General features: G+C 41.8%; 1 protein-coding gene across 5 annotated transcripts in view; it reads right to left on the bottom strand.

Moving 5' to 3' along the window:
- The window catches only part of Grm7 (glutamate metabotropic receptor 7), an 867793-nt gene extending 858728 nt beyond the window's left edge, over positions 1 to 9065 (bottom strand). For 4 of the 5 annotated variants that reach the window (XM_021164769.2, XM_029478551.1, XM_029478552.1 and 1 more), the window contains exon 1: positions 8197 to 9049. In XM_021164769.2, the coding sequence (XP_021020428.1) occupies positions 8197 to 8715 (519 nt within the window). In that variant the 5' untranslated portion in view covers positions 8716 to 9049. Of the gene's footprint in view, positions 1 to 8196 lie in introns of all 5 variants that reach the window. The other variant, XM_021164768.2, reaches the window with a different exon arrangement.
- Positions 9066 to 17259: the final 8194 nt, after the last annotated feature.

Raw genomic sequence — 17259 nt, 5'->3', positions numbered from 1 at the left:
TATATATATATATATATATATATATATATATATATATACATACATGTGTGTCTATACATAATATAAATGATGTTATAGAGAGACTTTCCAGGAAAGAAACAGAGAGAAGGGTACAACACATTATAGTTATTATACCTATTATCCAGAAAATTTAGTACTTATGATTATTTTGCAGTAGGAAAACTTAAAATAGGAAAGTAGGAAAACAGAAGAATAATGAAATTCATTGAACACTCAGGGCATGTTAAAGTCAGCATTAAACCATTTACATGTAATCCTCAATATTATTCTAGCAGATGGGTACAATTTTAAAATTATCTATTTATTTATTATTATATGTATAAAGTGTGCACACATGTATGTGTGTGGGTGTGTACATGCAATGGTACTTATGCAGAAGTGAGAGGAAAGCTTGTTGGACTTGGTTCTCCACATCAACAGTGGGTTCCACGGATCTCTCATGTCATCAGAATTGAAGACTAATTCCTACACTTGTGAAGTCATCTTGTGTGCCCAGGAATGTTTTTATTATGCCAATTTGAAAGATACGGTCACTGATGATAACTGCAATTCATGTTCAAGGAAATCAGCAAGAAAAAAGTTGACACATAATAAGTTTAAACTTAGATGCAATTCTTGAACTTGGCTGTCTACTCCTGCCTGAAAACAGAGGCAGGAAGGGCTTTCAAATGAGAACCTTCCCAGTGATGTCTGCCTGAATTGCCACCCTTGCATAAGTCCAGCTTAAAACACAGTCAACATGCTTCACCATTTCAACAAATAGAAATACCATCCTCTAAGCAGTAATGCTGCCAGACCGAGCCTTTCTTTGTGGCTTAGCTGATACCTTTCATCAGCACCCAGAACAAGCAGCAGCAGCTGTGCCATGAAGAAAGCACAACACTCAGAGATGGAGAATTCTGCAAATGACCAATTATAAAACTATTAAGCTGCAGCACTTTCTGAGCAAGAGGCAAAATAATCCATTAAAGTGGAAATTCCTATCCTTCCCTCCAAGGCCCACACAAACATTAGGGTTGCATTTGTTAGGATGTACTTTATGCGGTCCATCAACCTGACTTTCTGCAATTGTATTAATACTGTTCCCTCACTTTGTGCATATATATGAATGATGGATTTCTTCACTTGAGTTCTTGAGAAAGTAGGGTGAATGAAATAAAGTTTAGGATGAGCTGTCACAATCCATAATGACAGGCACTGAATTGGAACAAGAGGAAACATCTTTTCTCATTTATTTAATAAGAGACAGTTACTGTGTGTTTATGCCCAAATGCCTAGCTACTGGCTGAATCATGGAGACTCTTTCACTGGGGGACAATAGTTTGTGTGTTAAATTTCTAGGGGTTTACACAATTAATCATGCTCCACATTTGGATTCAGTATTTCTAAAAAGAGATATGGTTAAGTAATTGACAACTTTGATATCTTTAAGCCATCATGATTTCAGAGTAAGGGGATGCATAATTATTTTTAAGCATTGTTGCATTTGCATAACAGTTAAATACTATGAAAAGTGTTCAATTATCTCGATGTTATCAGGAAGAAAGGATTGTGTGAACACATTTTGCATGCCAACCAGGTAGGTGACTTTAGGCTGCAAGGATCTCTTTTATTAATGTGTAGTATAATAAAATGGGCATGCCGAACTACTGTAAGAACATAATGGTATTACATTCTTGGAAGAACATGGCACAGTTACACTTAAAACTCAAACAATGCCTATCATTATTATCACTGTTGAAAGTATATTAAAATGTCTTATAAAATGTAATGCATAACCTATATCACTATAAAGTCACATAAATTATTTTTGAAGTTATGATCTATTAACTTGGCTGAGGCAACATTTAACATTTAAATGTAGTGGGAAATAAGTTAATTGTTAAAAATATAAATCTCATAGTATTAAGATCCATGTCATGATATTTCTATCAGCTAAATATTTTATTTAAAATGTGTCTCTCTGTGTCTCCGTCTCTGTCTCTGGGTGTGTGTGTTTAAAACATTAACATCTATGTAGTCATGTCAACTCACAAGATATCCATTAATTAATTAGTCTGACATTACATTGCATAATTGTTTTCCTGCTAAATACTGATCATGCATTTTAGTTGCTGGGAACATGAGTTTGCAACTATTCTTAATTACCTATTTAAAGTCAAAGGGGATGAGGAGTGGAGTTGGGCTCCTTGCTTACTGTACAGGGACCCAGGAGTTTAATATACTGTGTACTCCATTACTGAATGAAAATGCTTTTGTGCCCTGGGGATATCAACAAAAGATTTGCTTTAATGAAAGGAACTGAGTGTGGCTCCACAGCTACCAGATAGGAGGCCTAGAGGCTACAGTTTGCATCCAAAGTACCTGCCTTCTCTCTCAACTGCACACAGACAGGGAAGAAGCAATTGCAAAAGCTAAAAGCAACTGCAATCCCCATTCATGCTGGAAAGTGTGAGGAAGATGTAATGGTTTTGAAGAAGGAAAACATGGGTGTAAAGAAAACACCAAGTATTATTTTTGGTTTAATGAATGCCAGTCACTACAGTAGGAAATCAGCTGCCTTCCACCACAGTTAGCAAAAATCAAACTCAATCCGAGGATAATCTGGGTTTCTATTTATTACCTTTAAAATGCATTTGTGTGTGTGTGTGAGTGATATTGGGGTGTATGTAACACAGTGCCTACATGAAAGTCAGTGAATAACTTTATGGATATTGTTCTTTCCTTCCACATTTATATGTATTTATGGATCAAACGCAGGTCACCAGACTTGCAGGAGAAGGGCTTTACCAGCTGAGCCATCTTGCCAGCCTGTTTTTATAGAAATTCAGGGCTCCAGGTTAGCAAAGCTCAAGCTGTCTGTGTCTTCTCCTCAACTCTAATTTCTTCTGTCTGATTTGTTATCAAGTCTCTCTGTGTGTTGACACTCCAACTCACAACTCCCCAGAACTGAACTTCCAAGGAGAAAAGATGATATTTCCACTCTTTCTGACAGAAAGGTCGTGAGGAGGATTCTGGTATGTGTAGACCCAGATGCCCACTACTAAACTATTCATTTACTTTATTTGGCCTGAGCCATGTGACCTAACCCTGAAGTAAGGAACGTAAGAAGGATGTCATTATTCGACACCTGCCTTAACAAAGGCTCCTAGAGTTACTATAAGGCAAGATAGGACAGGACACTAGACCACAAAGATTTAACTGTCATTATAATACCCATAGTGCTCTATGTCTTACCATTTCTTGCTAATTTTTTCTTACCTAAAGCTTAGAGAAGATCTTTACTGCTAGCAAGAGCTTTGATATATGCCGCTCTATAGCAAACTGACCCAAAGAAAAGCAAATAGAAGAAGTAAGGAAAATTCTTAATACACTAAATGAACTTGACTAATAATGATGGAGAAGCTCTGAAAACTATCAGTGAAAAGTTTCCCAAAGGCCTTAAAAATTCAAAGTGGATATATATATATATATATATATATATATATATATATATATATTCATGGATATTTTATAAATGCAAGCTGAAAAAAATTAGACATTTCCAAAGAGTAAAAAGAGTAAAGTGTATCTATGTATGTGTGTTTGTTGTCTGTGCACGTGGATATGTTCATGTATATGTATGCATGCATACAGTATATGTATGTGGAGACCATAAGTCATGTTACAGGTCTTTCTCAATGACTTCTCCACCTAATTTTTTAATCAAGTTCTCTCACTGAAATTGGAATTCACTTAGACACACCATTATGACTAGCCTGTGATTGGTGGATCCAGACTCAAGCCTTCAGATTTGTTCAATAATCATTTTACCTGCTGAGCTATCTTTGCAGCCCCTAGAAACTATGTTTTAAAGATCAAATCCAGATGAAGAAAATGGGGCCTATACAAAGAAAATGACTAGTTTAGGGTAGCAGTGAACGGCATTCACAGCAGTAGAAAGCCTGGTGTCATTCACCTAAGGTCTTTTTAGATCACATATATCCTATATGTATATTAAAGCAGGTCAGTTTTAAGTTCTTAAATTCTAAAGATCTGTGTGAAATTAACATTAAGGTAATATTTGTTTCAATTGTTTGTAAGAGAGAAATGTTCAGAGACATCCTAATTAAATGAATTGTACACACATAAAATATACATGAAGGTGTCCTCAAAGAGAGCATGTAGATGTCTTCATCTCTTTCCTTTCTGCTCTTTTAAAAATGCCCCTTTAAAATTTCCCACTCACCATCTGTTAGGTAAATTTCCTAAAACACAGTAAATGTGGAGGCAGAGATTGTTTTAGAGCTGATTCCAAATGGCAGTGATACCTATATTTATGCAATTTTAAAAAGAATAGGTTAGGGTTGCTTAAAAAAGAAGCCCCCCATAGTAATATCACACACACACACACACACACACACACATGCATACACACACACAGAGAGAAAGAGACAGAGACAGAGAGAGAGAGAGCACACAAGCATATGCCAAGCAATTCTGAGCCCACAGCCTAGATCATGTCACTGCATGCAAAATAGTATTCCAATAGAGTCAGGATGTAACCAAAGTAATTTCTACTCTCTGGGTGTTTTCTCTAAGTCAGTAACAGAGGAGCCTTGATCAGCAATGATCTTCTTTCTCAACACTGTAATGCTTCCTACTCATGGCTATAAAATACTATCCAGGGGAGACTCGTCCTTTGGTCACCACGTTATGTAACCTCCGCACTTTAAGCCATCCCCATCCTGTGATTAGTTTTTAAAAATATGTTACTCCTCGTCAGTAATAATTTATGTTTAATCTTTCTGAGCATTAAGAGAGTATTATTCTGCCAGGGCTCAGAAGCAAATCTCCAGAAATTCCTCCCCAGTGCTTCTTTGAGGCTGAAAATGCATTGCAGGGCAGTTGCTGTGATTTAATACTACTTGACAGAGCCCTGGCCACAAGCTAATTTCATTAGCCTCAAATTCCTGGATTAGAAAGACCCACTAGATCTGATTCTTGTTCTCAGACATGTCATTTGCCAACATATTCAGGGAAGATACTGAAGAGAAGAAAAAAAAAAAAAAGGAGGGGGAAGTGGGAAGGGAGGAAGGTAAGGAGGGCAGGAGGCAGACAGAGAGACAGGGAGAGAGAGAGGCGGAGTCTGACCTGACTTTTCCATCCCATCTCTTGCTTTGCACCCTTCCTTGCTCACCAGTGAGCAGAGAATTCCAAGTGAAATGCAGCATTTACCTTGAGTAGCCATCCGTGTCCAGCTCCTTATTTTACAGTGTTTCTCACCCTGGCTCTGGCAGAAGCAGCATTTGTTGTACCTCTGACTATCTCATTACCTCCTCCTGCCCCCCAGTGCTCCACATCCCCTCACTTAGTCTCTAAGTATCTCCTCCCTCAGGCTACAGGTTCATCTCACTATAAATGTATATCTCACGTTATCAGTTTGGCATGGTCCACACAGCCACCCACGAGAACTGAAGCAAAGAAGAAAAAAAAAAAAAAAAACCCAAAAAAAAAATCACTGCAGAGCTGAGAATTCAGTCATTTGGAGGAGTTTATTTTATGTAGAACAATGTTAATTTAACAGAAGCCTCGAATTCCAGAGGAACTTCACCTACTCTCCCTTGCCTCTTCCTCTGTTTGAAGGTGCCTATCATTATTCTACCTTAATTCACTTTAATTGTTTTACAGAATGACAAAGCCTGGAAAACTCCTGGAGTCTAAGGGCCTCTAAAATCACATGCAGGAAAAAAAAAAAAAAGCTACCAAAGGATATCTATGTGAAATACAGAGAAAGAGAAGTATGTATTGAGATATATGTTTATATCTATGCACACACACACACACACACACTTCAATGTGGGTAATGGCTAAACTAGGGTGCACACTGTTATGCCCAGCGTGCAGCACAAGCCACAAGTTGGAGCGTCTCTCCCACTCCCACTCCCAGCCTCTTCTCAGTAACTGCAGGTGAGAAGCAGGGCCTCTTTTGCCTCAGCTGTACAATCCAACTTGAATAGCTGCAATTTGCAAATTAGAGGAAAATGACAGTGTTTTCTCTGAATGGTTTGAGTCCCAACCCACACTGCTCAGGCTGGCATTAATTTCCATCCCTCCCCAGCTCAAGGAAAGAGGGCAAGGAAGTAGAAGACCAGACATTTGTTTCTTTGGAAGTTGTCTCAGTTTTTAAATGCTACAGGATAAGAAATCAGCTCCCCTGGAGTCCTTTGAACACTGTCCCTAGCTTCATTTGCAATGAATTTCTTGGATATTTCACTCTTTTTTCACAGACATTGGTCCATCTGGGTAATGTCTATGCTCCAATTCAGGAGAATCCCAGGCAGAGAAATAATATTCAAATGCTCAATGCAGAATGAGCATCCCACCTCTCAAGGCTTGGGAGAAAACTGCCAACACACACACACACACACACACACACACACACACACACACACCACACACCCCTCAGGTACTGTCCCAATCTTCATCTCTTCATTCTTTCTGCAGCTACAGCTCAGCTCCTCCACCCCAAGCTCCCAAACTTCAAGTTTGGAGGTGAACAAAATTCTTTTTAAATGTGATAGCAGTAGCCCAGGCTGTTCGAGAATTCAAGCAACCTAGAGAAAAGTCTGCCCTCAAATCACTTTAGGAGAGTGCAAGCAGCAAGAAGTCTCCAGGCAGACACATTCAGGAGCCATTGGTGTGCTCTACTGATTAGAAGGGACCCACTAGCTTCAAGGGAACACTTTTGCTGCTTGAGCACAAAGTTCCCTCTCCTGGAGATGATGCAGGTCCTTTGCTGGCCTGGACATCACCCACCAGCAGGTCCCTCATAAAACTCCTACCCTTAGGGAAAGCATGTGAGCAAGAGTCACTTCTTAGACTTGGGCAGCACAATCCTGCAGGCACCAACTTGCACAGCTAAGGGAAAGGGTTGGCTGGATCTGGTTACCACCAAAGGAGTGAGGAAGCCCTGGGTTAATAAGAAAGTCATATCCAAACTGACTTGAGGCAAGAACTTGAGTGTGAGAAAAGGAAACGGGGTTGAGAAATGCCTATGAGGAAGGGAAACCAAACAAGGAAACAGAGAAGCATAAGGACACCTTGTCAGAGTTCCCTGAACTCAATTTCTAACCCTCAAAGCTATCCATTTCTACCCAGTGCAGTGCAGTCTAGGAGACAGAGGCTGCAGGGACCAAAGGCAGAGCACTGCGGTTGGAGCCCTAGATCTGCCTTCCTTCTGTTTTTGAACCCAGGGCATAAGACCTGCATAACCCGCTTTTGCACATCCACTGTTCTTGGGCAGAGCAGGCTGAATTTCCCAGCTTAGAGCCTGGAATTCTGGGTGTGGGGCTGCATTAGTGAGGGAGGGGGGCAAGGAGCGCAGGGAGCAGTCAGTGAAAGGGATTTTATTTCGCAGTTAGCATGAGCTCATCCCCAGCTGAGGTCTGAAGTGGCAGCAGAAAGCTAGCTGATCGCCCAGCTCCAGCCACCGGCCGGACTGCAAATGCAATTTAGGCGGTGCACAAAATTGCCAGGAGGAAACCAACTCAGGGGGATCACGTCAGCAGGCGGGGTCTCCCCAGTGGGGCGGGTACCCCTATGCCTCTGATGGAGATGGGCTACAGGTCGTAAATTCAACCCCAAAGAGATGGGCAATTATCATCCACATGCGGGTAAACCCAACCCTCTTTTGAAGAAGGGGTTTCTTGAGGTCTTCGAGAATATTTCCATGGAGTCGAGGTTTCCTAAGTGGCTTGGGCATGGGAAGCTGGGGAGTTGAGAAATGCCATTTTCAAAGCATCTTCTAATTTTTCATATTTCTTGTGTCTAACCTGCTCCCCTAGGAGCCCAGACACTTTTACAAGCCTGTTTCCGAACCATATTTCACTCTAATGCAAACCATTTAAATCATCGCCTTGTTTTTCCGAAGATTGCTTCTTGTAAATGGGACCATAAATCCGGGGAGTCATGCCGTATGGAGTGGAGCGTGGACAGGGAAAGACATAAAAGAGGAGTAAACTAAGCAAGGAAGATACCTCCTTGGGTGGGGTGGGAGGGATTCGGCAGGATCTCCAGGGTAGAAATGTCAGAGTGCTGGCCTGACCCCTGCAACCCATGAAGTCCAAACCAGCTTTTAAGGTTAGAGCGCAGGGAGCCACAGAATGCTCCTCCCCAAAGGGAGCGCCCCCCTACCTGGAAAAGCCTCAAGATGTTGGCTACCATGATGGAGACGGAGCTCCCCGAAGCCCCAATCACTCCAACTACTTTCTCTGGCTTGACGAAAACCGGGGGCTCTCCGTTGGTGCAACGCACGTCGGAGGTGTCCTTCTGGATAAGCGCCTGGACGAAAGTGAGCGACTGTTCGAGCGCATAAGTGTCCCTGGAACAAGTGTCCAGGATCCGCGCGCCTAACGTTACGTTGGGCAGCAGGTTGGGATCGCTGTTGATCTGGTCGAGAGCATAAAGCATAGCTTCCAGCCTGTGGATCCCATTCTCCCTCTTGATGTCGCCGCAGGGCACTCCGCTGGGACCCTTGGCGTGCACTGGGAACAGCCCCCCAAGGGTGACGTCCCCCTCGATCCGGATCGAGTGCGGGGCGTACATCTCCTGGCCGCGCGCCGCCGCCGCCAGCACGCACAGGAGCACCTCCAGCACGCAGCAGGGGAACTTCATCAAAGTCAGGACGCGGAGCAGCTTCCCCAGCTGGACCATGCCGCTCCGGATGCTGCTGCGGTAGCGGCGGCGGCGCTGGAGGGGATGCTGGTGGGCTCTCCCAGGTCCCGGCTTCTCGAGGTGAGCTCCTTTCGGGGGAAGCCCCGGGGACTTCTGTAGGCACAGAGGGTGGAGGAGACAGAGGAGGTGCAGCAGGAGAGGGATGGGGGGTCCCAGGGCGTCAGCCAGTCTTTGGCACCTGGCACTGTAGCTCCGCTGGCCCGTGCACCAGCTTGCGCTCCCCGCTCCCTGGCTTGCCTCTCGCGCTCTCCAACAGCCAAGCACTGGGGAGAGGGCAGGGATTGCTATCGCTTTAAATGGTCGTTGGGCTCCCTCTCCTCCTCCTCCTCCTCCTCCCACTCCCTCTCTCCCTCCCTTGCTTGCTATCCATCTCTCCCCACCCTTCCCAGCGCCAGCCCTCCCCACCGGTTTGCATCATCACGCAGGGAGGGGCTGCGTGCTGAGGTAAGGGGGGTGGTGGTGGAGGAATGGGTGGGTGGCCCGGGAGCCGAGAGGTTGCCTGTTCAGGGGAGTTTCCTGGTCCCCAGGGAATCTGTGGATTTTTGGATACTAGTAAGGGCTAAGTAAGCTCTTGTCCCCAACTCTGGGATGGAAACCTCGGGTTCACCAATACCCACGCCCATGTTCTAGGAACTGCAGACATCCACTTGGGATGTGCAGCGATGTTGGTGCTGACTTATGGGGAGCCCCTGAGTCTGATCTTTGACTGTCAGCTCTGGCAGAAAGCTAGGGAGTACAGAAGTGGAGCAGCTGGTGAAAGGGGGAGGGAGGAGAGGAGATTCCAGTCTCTAAAGCTAGTCCTCTTGTGCTAGCTATACTCAAAAAAATACAGGACATTCTGGAACCCGATTCTTGACTAAAGTCCTTAACCAGAGGCTTCTCCTGTAGTAGGTACCCTCTATCTTGGAGGGAAGCTGAAGCCAAGAAGAAATCTAAAGTGGTACTCCACCCTCGATCTTTCTAAGGGCGAAGGGTGGTCAAACTAACCACATTCTTCAGCAGGTCTGCGGGAAATTAACCACTGATTCAGGCAGTGCCTTTCCTCCTCTTTGCTGCAAGATGAGACACTAAGAACTCCAGCACTTTCCTCTGTAGTGTTGACAGGTGTACTGCTCCCTCCTACCTATTTTCCAAGATACTCCTGGGCTGGTGACAGTTTTTCTTTACAGTTAAGAAACAGCGGGAAAGTGGGGGAGGGTAAAAGGAAGTAAAAGGAGCTGGAGAAGTCTCTTTAAAGATGGGGATTGTAGGTTTTTGTGGTTTTGTTGTTGTTGTTGCTTGTTTGTTTGTTTGTTTGTTTGTTTTCATTTGCTGCCATGGGATTTGGGGAACAAAGCAAAGAATGCTCAGGCAAGTTCCACTGTAGAAGGGAAATTACCCCTACTGAAACTTAGCCCATTCATGCAACAAGTGTCCTTAGCTCTGTTACAGGGAAATTTAAAATTTCTCTGGGACCTTAACTCAACTCTTGGTGATGTTTTCTGCTGTAGTGTGTAAAAGCTATATTGTACAGATTTGAGCGTGGTGGAGAGAAAGCCACAAACAAGAATACTACGCTTTCTGGTGTTGATGAAGAATCTATTGTTAGACATAATATATAGTTCTGTCATATTGCCTCTACCACCAACTACCTGTGTGTCCTTGGTATTTCAGTGCCTCTGCCTGAGTTTTAGTTTCCCCATCTGGAAAGTGATGAGATGGAGTTGGATGTCCTCCAAGTTGTCTTTTAACTAAAATCCTTTGTTAAAATAGGCCATGTCCCTTTCGCTACAGCGCTCTTTTTAGGCCAATATTCTCTGTTGCTTTATGCATAGGAAACCAGGACAAAAAATCTTCAGAACCCATCACCAACCTTAACTGGCACTGTGGACTTTATGTGTTAGGTCAGGTGCTTCTGCTGGGCATCTGTTCTTCCTCCACATATGAATAGTCCATCACTTTCATTTGGGACATGTTCCTCTCTATTTCAATGCTTATGGTTTGAGAACTGAGCCCTCTTCCTATAATGTAGATGTGGCTTATTAGTTCATGTGATCATTCTAGTCATAGTATCACAGTCAAAAGAGAGAATAAAGGTCAACCAGAGTCTGAAGAACTCATCTTTGTCTTTGGTGGGGAAGCCAAAACAGAGGCCAGAGACTGGAGCTGGAGGTGGGGCTATTACTGGACTTGGTCACATCTCTGTAAAGTTGGGGAAAAAAATAGGCCCTCTGCTCAACCCCTTCATGTCCCTCTTTTGGAAAACTATCATGCTCTTCTGATTTTCTAAGTACAAGGTACTTTACTGTCATCTTCCACGAAACTGTACTGTGATTCATATGCAAATTATATACAATATGTATATCAGTCACCCACTGTCTTGATACCTACTACACCAATGTACACCCAGCATAATTACGTATCATGGTGGCTCCTGCAGTGTGCAGCCAGTCTGTACATTGAGGACGAGCTCTGTGTTTGAATCCCAAACTGAGGTAGAGAGCAATGAAGACAGGGATGGAGAGGGGTGTGATAGAGTGGATAGGGACAGAGATGATATGGATGGGAGAAAGGAAGGAGTAAAAGAAAGAGACACAGAGATAGGGAAATGGATAGTCTAGAAAACACATAGAGTGGGGGACAAATAGAAAGTCATCTCAATAAATTATAAATTCAGAACTCCCCCCATCCCCTATCCAGGCATACTTGAAGCAATACTTGTAGGGTTTTTCCACTTATATGCATATGTGTTTTCTTTCTATAATTTGAAGTCAAGAGCAATCTTGTAACTCTTCTATTGTAATGCCCTACGTCAGAATGCTGAGTGAAGTAGTTGGGGTAGGGATTCTGTCAATATAGAGTTGTTGAAGCTGCAAAAGAAGAAAAAGCAAATGGAACAACTGAAAGGAATACAGTCAACAGCACATGAGGACAACGATGCCTGATTTTAAATACCAGTGGCTTGGGCTCTCTTTAGTGAATATGGAATCTTTCTTTTATTTTGAATTTCATGCAATGCTTTAGAAAGTTGCTACCAAATAGTACTCAGGGATGAGTTACAAGTAATCACTAGTTTTCACCTGCACATGTATTCATCCATTCTCTCCCATTGCCCTCTCCCATCCCATGATAGTCCCATGAATACCTTTAAGCCATCTGTGCCACCCCAAATGCCACCCCATTCAGTGGGTGTTTTCTTGTGATGGCTAGTTTTATGTCAACTTGACACAAGCTATAGTCACTGGAGAGGAGACAGCCTCAATTGAGAAATTGGCTTTATAAGATTGGGGAGGAGGCAAGCATTGCTATAAATTTTTTTCTTAATTAGTAATTGGTGTGGGAATGCCAAGGCCATTGTAGGTGGTGCTATCTCTTGGTGTGTGGTCCTCAGTTTTATAAGAAGGGAGGTTGAAAAAGACTTGAGAAGCAAGGAAGTAATTATCATTTCTCCATGGCCTCTGCATCAGCTCTGGCCTCTAAATTTCTGCACTGTTTGAGTTCCTGTTTTGATTTTCTTCAGTGATGAACTATCATCTAGAAGTATAAGCCAAATAAACATTTTCTTCCTGTACTTGCTTTCAGTCATGGTGTTTCATCACAATAAAAGTAACCCTAGCTAAGAGCCCTGTTCTCTTTGAGCATTCTCCCTAAACATCTGGCAACTAGTATCATATCCCTTGTAGTAAGCTATTTGTGTATATGTCTGACTTCTCTGCCAAGTTGTAAGATCCTTAAGGGTAAGAGCTAGAGTGTTAATTTTCTCTTCACCCAAGACAATGCTTCCAATGATGTCTGTGTCTAAGTTTCACTCATATATTGAAATGAATCAGAACGGGTTCAATCTGAGCTGTCCTTACCTGGCAGTGACCAGAACCTCAAATGGACAGAGCACATAAGTTTCTCAGCTCTTAGTCATTATGCACTATTTCTGGAATATAATGGATAATTAATGTTCTTTAAAATACTTTTGTTTAGAAAAAATGGAAGTCTGAAACAGCTTTACCTTAAACACTTGATCAACTACATGAAAGTATAGATTGGTTCTTCTGGATTTAAGACCTCGCTTTTGGACCAATAGCTGAGCCTGCTGCCATAGGGTGCCTGAACAAGGTAAGAGACACTGAGCTCCGTTTTTAGGTAGACATTGGCATCTCTGAACTATATAGAAAGCAAAATTTATTACTAGAGGAACTACATGTGATACTGAGTTTACAGAATCACTATGCATTTCGAACCCACAGCATCACATTTATTTTTATATATGAAGCCACAGTGGAGAACCTAGCCCCTTATAGTAGGCATTTATTTTTCATTGGAATTATAAATTGAAATCACCCTGTAAAAATTGTTCAGGTAGAACTGGGATAATGATTATTATAAGGGCAGGTGTAACTGAAAAAGAATCTCACTTTATCCACAGAGATAATACATTATAAAAAGTGTCTGCAGGCTTGCTTCTGTACAATCATCCATCTCTACTCATGGTCTCATAAAAATATCTTACTGAACATAAGAGTTCCTCCCTATTTTTGTTCAATTTTATGAAAAGGTTTAGCTCCATTTTTTTTTTTTTTTAGATTTTTTAAACTTTTATTTTATGTAGTTGAGTGTTGCCCAAATGTATGTTTGTGTTTGTATGCAGTACCAAGAGGCCAGAGAAGAATTGGATCTTCTCCAGTCCTGGAACTGGAGTCATGGATATCTGGGAGCGACCACGTTGGTGCTCTAAGACCAACCAACCAACCAACAGCAAAAACAACAGCAAAACCATCTAGTTTTCGCAAAGAGCATAAAGTGCTCTTAACCACTGAGCCATATCTCCTGCCTCAATTTCATCTTTTTTTTTTCCCTGTGATTTCACTTTCCATCATTCTTTGTGGCAAAACACTTTCTACTTTTAATTTTCTGTCTCCTTGCATATGTGTGTGGGTGTCTGCAGGCCAGAAGAGGGCAGAGTAATCTCATGTAGCTGCCACTGCAAGCAATCTTGAGCATCTCAGCATGGGTGCTGGGACCCACACCTCCTCAGGATCAACAAGCACTCTTAGCTGATTAGCCAAACCCCAATATCTTTTCTGTATATATTTAAATCTAATTTGTAATATAGCCAGCTACCGTTAATTTCTGCTTCTTTTTTCCCTATATGTGAGCATATTTATGTATAGGTAAGGCCTAGAAGAAGTTGTCAGCTCTGGAACAAGATTTACGAGTGACTGGTAAGGTACCTAATGTGACTGCTAGAATCTGAACTCAGGTCTTCAAGAGCAGCAAGTCCTATTAGCTGTTGATGCATCTCTCCTCCCCTTAATAGCATTTCTTAAGCTAAAACAGTCAAAATATCATTCCTTTCTTCATACATATATTCAGCCACATGTTTTGGATTTTTTTATTTTTTGACATAGCATCTCAAGAATCCATTTTTCCAAAGATCAGATTGACCTTCTTGCCGGGTGGTGGTGGCACACACCTTTACCTTTAATCCCAACACTTGGGAGGCAGAGACAGGTGGATTTCTGAGTTCGAGGCCACCCTGGTCTACAAAGTGAGTTCCAGGACAGCCAGGGCTATACAGAGAAACCCTGGCTCGAAAAAACAAAAAAGAAAAAGAAATTGACATTCTTATCCTTTTACCTCCTAAGCATGGGGAACAAACATGGACTCATCAAGGTTATATACAGTGCCAGGGATTGGCCTTCATACTTCTCCTGTGCTCACAACCAGCTGCAACTTTAGTTCATGGATTATGTTTACCTTTTCTGAACTTTCTTAGAACCAGACACATGATGCACATACACATGCCCAGGCATAATTCTTATATGCATAAAATGAAAATAAATAAGACGTCACCTAGTGAATTCTATCTTCAGATAGAATAGAATAGAGACAGAATTAAAATGGACATTCACACTTACTTTCCATTATTAAACATGGTCACTTTTCCATGGAGAAAAAGAAACTATTACATTTTGTGTTCTATTTTTCTGAGATTCATTTTTTGGTAGATATATTTATGTCATTTAACTATCATCTATCCCTCATATTTCTTTTTTTATTGTTAAAATATCTGGTATTGCACAGAAATACATAGTAAAAGCCTCTGCAGGCTAGGACAAAAATGACTTCTCTTGATCGTCTTCCTTTTTAATGGTCTATTTTGCTTTAGGAACTCAAGTAAGTGGTACACAGGACAAGTTTTAGAAGATTATTATTATTATTATTATTATTATTGTTTTGTTTTTTTGAGACAGGATTTCTCTGAATAGCCCTGGCCGTCCTGGAACTCACTTTGTAGACCAGGCTGGACTTGAACTCAGAAATCTGCCTGTCTCTGCCTCCCAAGTGCTAGGATTAAAGGTGTGTGCCACTACCGCCCAGCTAGAAGAATTTCTTGGGGGTTGTGCTTTGATGTGTTTGTAGATATGCCACCCAGGATCACAGTAGCCTCTTTCCTAGCTGCCTGCAGATATAGAGCGCAAGAAACCCAGGGTTCCTAATTTTTCTGTGTCATTACATAAACTATAAAATCTTATTGTTTAGATGTATTTATTTGAGATTTCTCCTACTTGTAAGCAAATATATGATATAACTAAATGTATGCATTATTAAGGCTGAGGAGGTGGCTCAGTGCTCAAGTGCATATACTGCTCCTGGAGAGGACCCAAGTTCAGTTTCCAGCACTCTCTTCCAGTGTCTCATAACCAACTGTCACTTCCCATTATGGACTCTGGACACCGGTACTCACTCTGGTTTATACCTAAATATAGCTGTATACATATACACACATAATTGAAACTAATGAAAAAACTAATTCAAAAAGACTTGCTGTGAGGACTGAAGGAATGGTTCAGCAGCTTAAAACACTTCCTACTCTCTGAGGGGATTTGTGTTAGGTTTCCAGCACCCATCTGTTAACTCACAGCCATCTGCAACTTTAGTTCCATGGATTCTGATGACCTTTACTGAACATTCTTAGAACCAGACACATGATGCACATATATACACACAGGCAACAATCTCATATGCATAACATGAAAGTAAATAAAACTATATTTTAAAAATTATATCAGCATTAACAAATACGATATTAGTATATTTGTGTTAAGGTTGACTGTTGTCCATGGTGTTTTGTTCTTCCTGATCTCAGTGATCCAGCCCATTTCCCCTTTTACTAGAGAGGGAGAACATTCCTCACTGGCACTTGGGTAAGATCATGAGACTAATTTAGAGAAAATCATAGTAATGAAGAGGATTCATTGCATAATGCTAGACCTCTCTTACATACCATATTTTGTTCACCTTAAACATGTATCCCTTCCATAGATGTGAATAAGTATAGAGATGTTGGTTGGAGTCTGCATGGGGGGAGTTTGACTGAGCTTACCCTACACCACCTGAGTGAGTTCTGGGTTGTAGGGAAGAGTTGAGGCACCACTCTGAGGATGGAAAAGCACAGTCTGAGACATGAGAAAGCTTGAGCTGGTCGGAGAGGCCTTTAGCAGGAGAGTAGGTTAAACCTCTGTAGGTGAAGGTGTTCTTCATGGTGCCCCACAGTGGCTCTTGGTGAAAAGAGATAGTCCATGGTTCTAAACAGGTTATTGTTGTGTCAGAAAATGGATGGGTAAAACCATACCCCACTTCTCAGGGTGGGTCTGAGATTAAATCCTTTTTGTGGGGAGAAATGTTTGAGAAGGGAAGCTTATTGGCTAAGCCCTCCTGGCCTCTAAGTACCTCATGGAGCCTGTTCTGGCCCAATGTAACCTAGGACACATTTTTTTTTTTTTAATGTGAGAAGCATGGCAAGCGATCCAAGTCAGGAGTTTTTCAGGAAACTGGAAGATGCCTAAGCCTCAGGTGTATGCCCACTGAGTCTCCTGGTCTTGACCTGCTCTATGTTATCAAATTTCCAGGAATGGTTTTATGTCCTACAAATAAGAGAGCAACATGATTGACTTTTTCACTTGTCAAGCAAAAGATTTTCTCTTCTTTAGTTTCCAGTCAAACCAGCCTGGAAGCACTTATTTTCTACCCTATTTCCCAAATCTCTTCAATGACTTCTTAAGTTAGTAGTGGATGGGAAGTCAACTTCCAGAAGCTTCCATTTTTACGAAAAAAAAAAAAAAAGTCAGAGAATTAAATGAAACCACAGAAGGAAGCAGATTCAGATGTAAAACAAAGACTAGAGGCCCAACATGGTTCCTTGAGAATGAGTTCAGTCATGCTTCAAGCTCCATTCACCACTGAATATTCCATCTTCCTGTGCACTAACTTCTTTCATTTTCTTGGGTTGTTTCATTTGTTTGTTTGTTTTATCTGATGTCGGTTTTCCTGTATCTCAAACTGGCCTTGAATTTGCTGTGGTAGGAATGAAAACCTTGAGTTCCTGATCCTCCGGTGTCTACTTTCTAATTGATGGAGTTATACACATACTCCACCACATTTGGTTGTTTCATCATTTGGAAAAGCTATTTTGAGTTGGTTCTTGCATAATCAGCAGTGTTAATTAGACAGTTACAGCTTAAAGATAAACAGATAACTAAATGTATA

Source organism: Mus caroli, chromosome 6 (genome assembly GCF_900094665.2).
Source record: "Mus caroli chromosome 6, CAROLI_EIJ_v1.1, whole genome shotgun sequence".
Taxonomy (NCBI): domain Eukaryota; kingdom Metazoa; phylum Chordata; class Mammalia; order Rodentia; family Muridae; genus Mus; species Mus caroli.
This window is presented reverse-complemented; position numbering and strand designations above follow the sequence as displayed.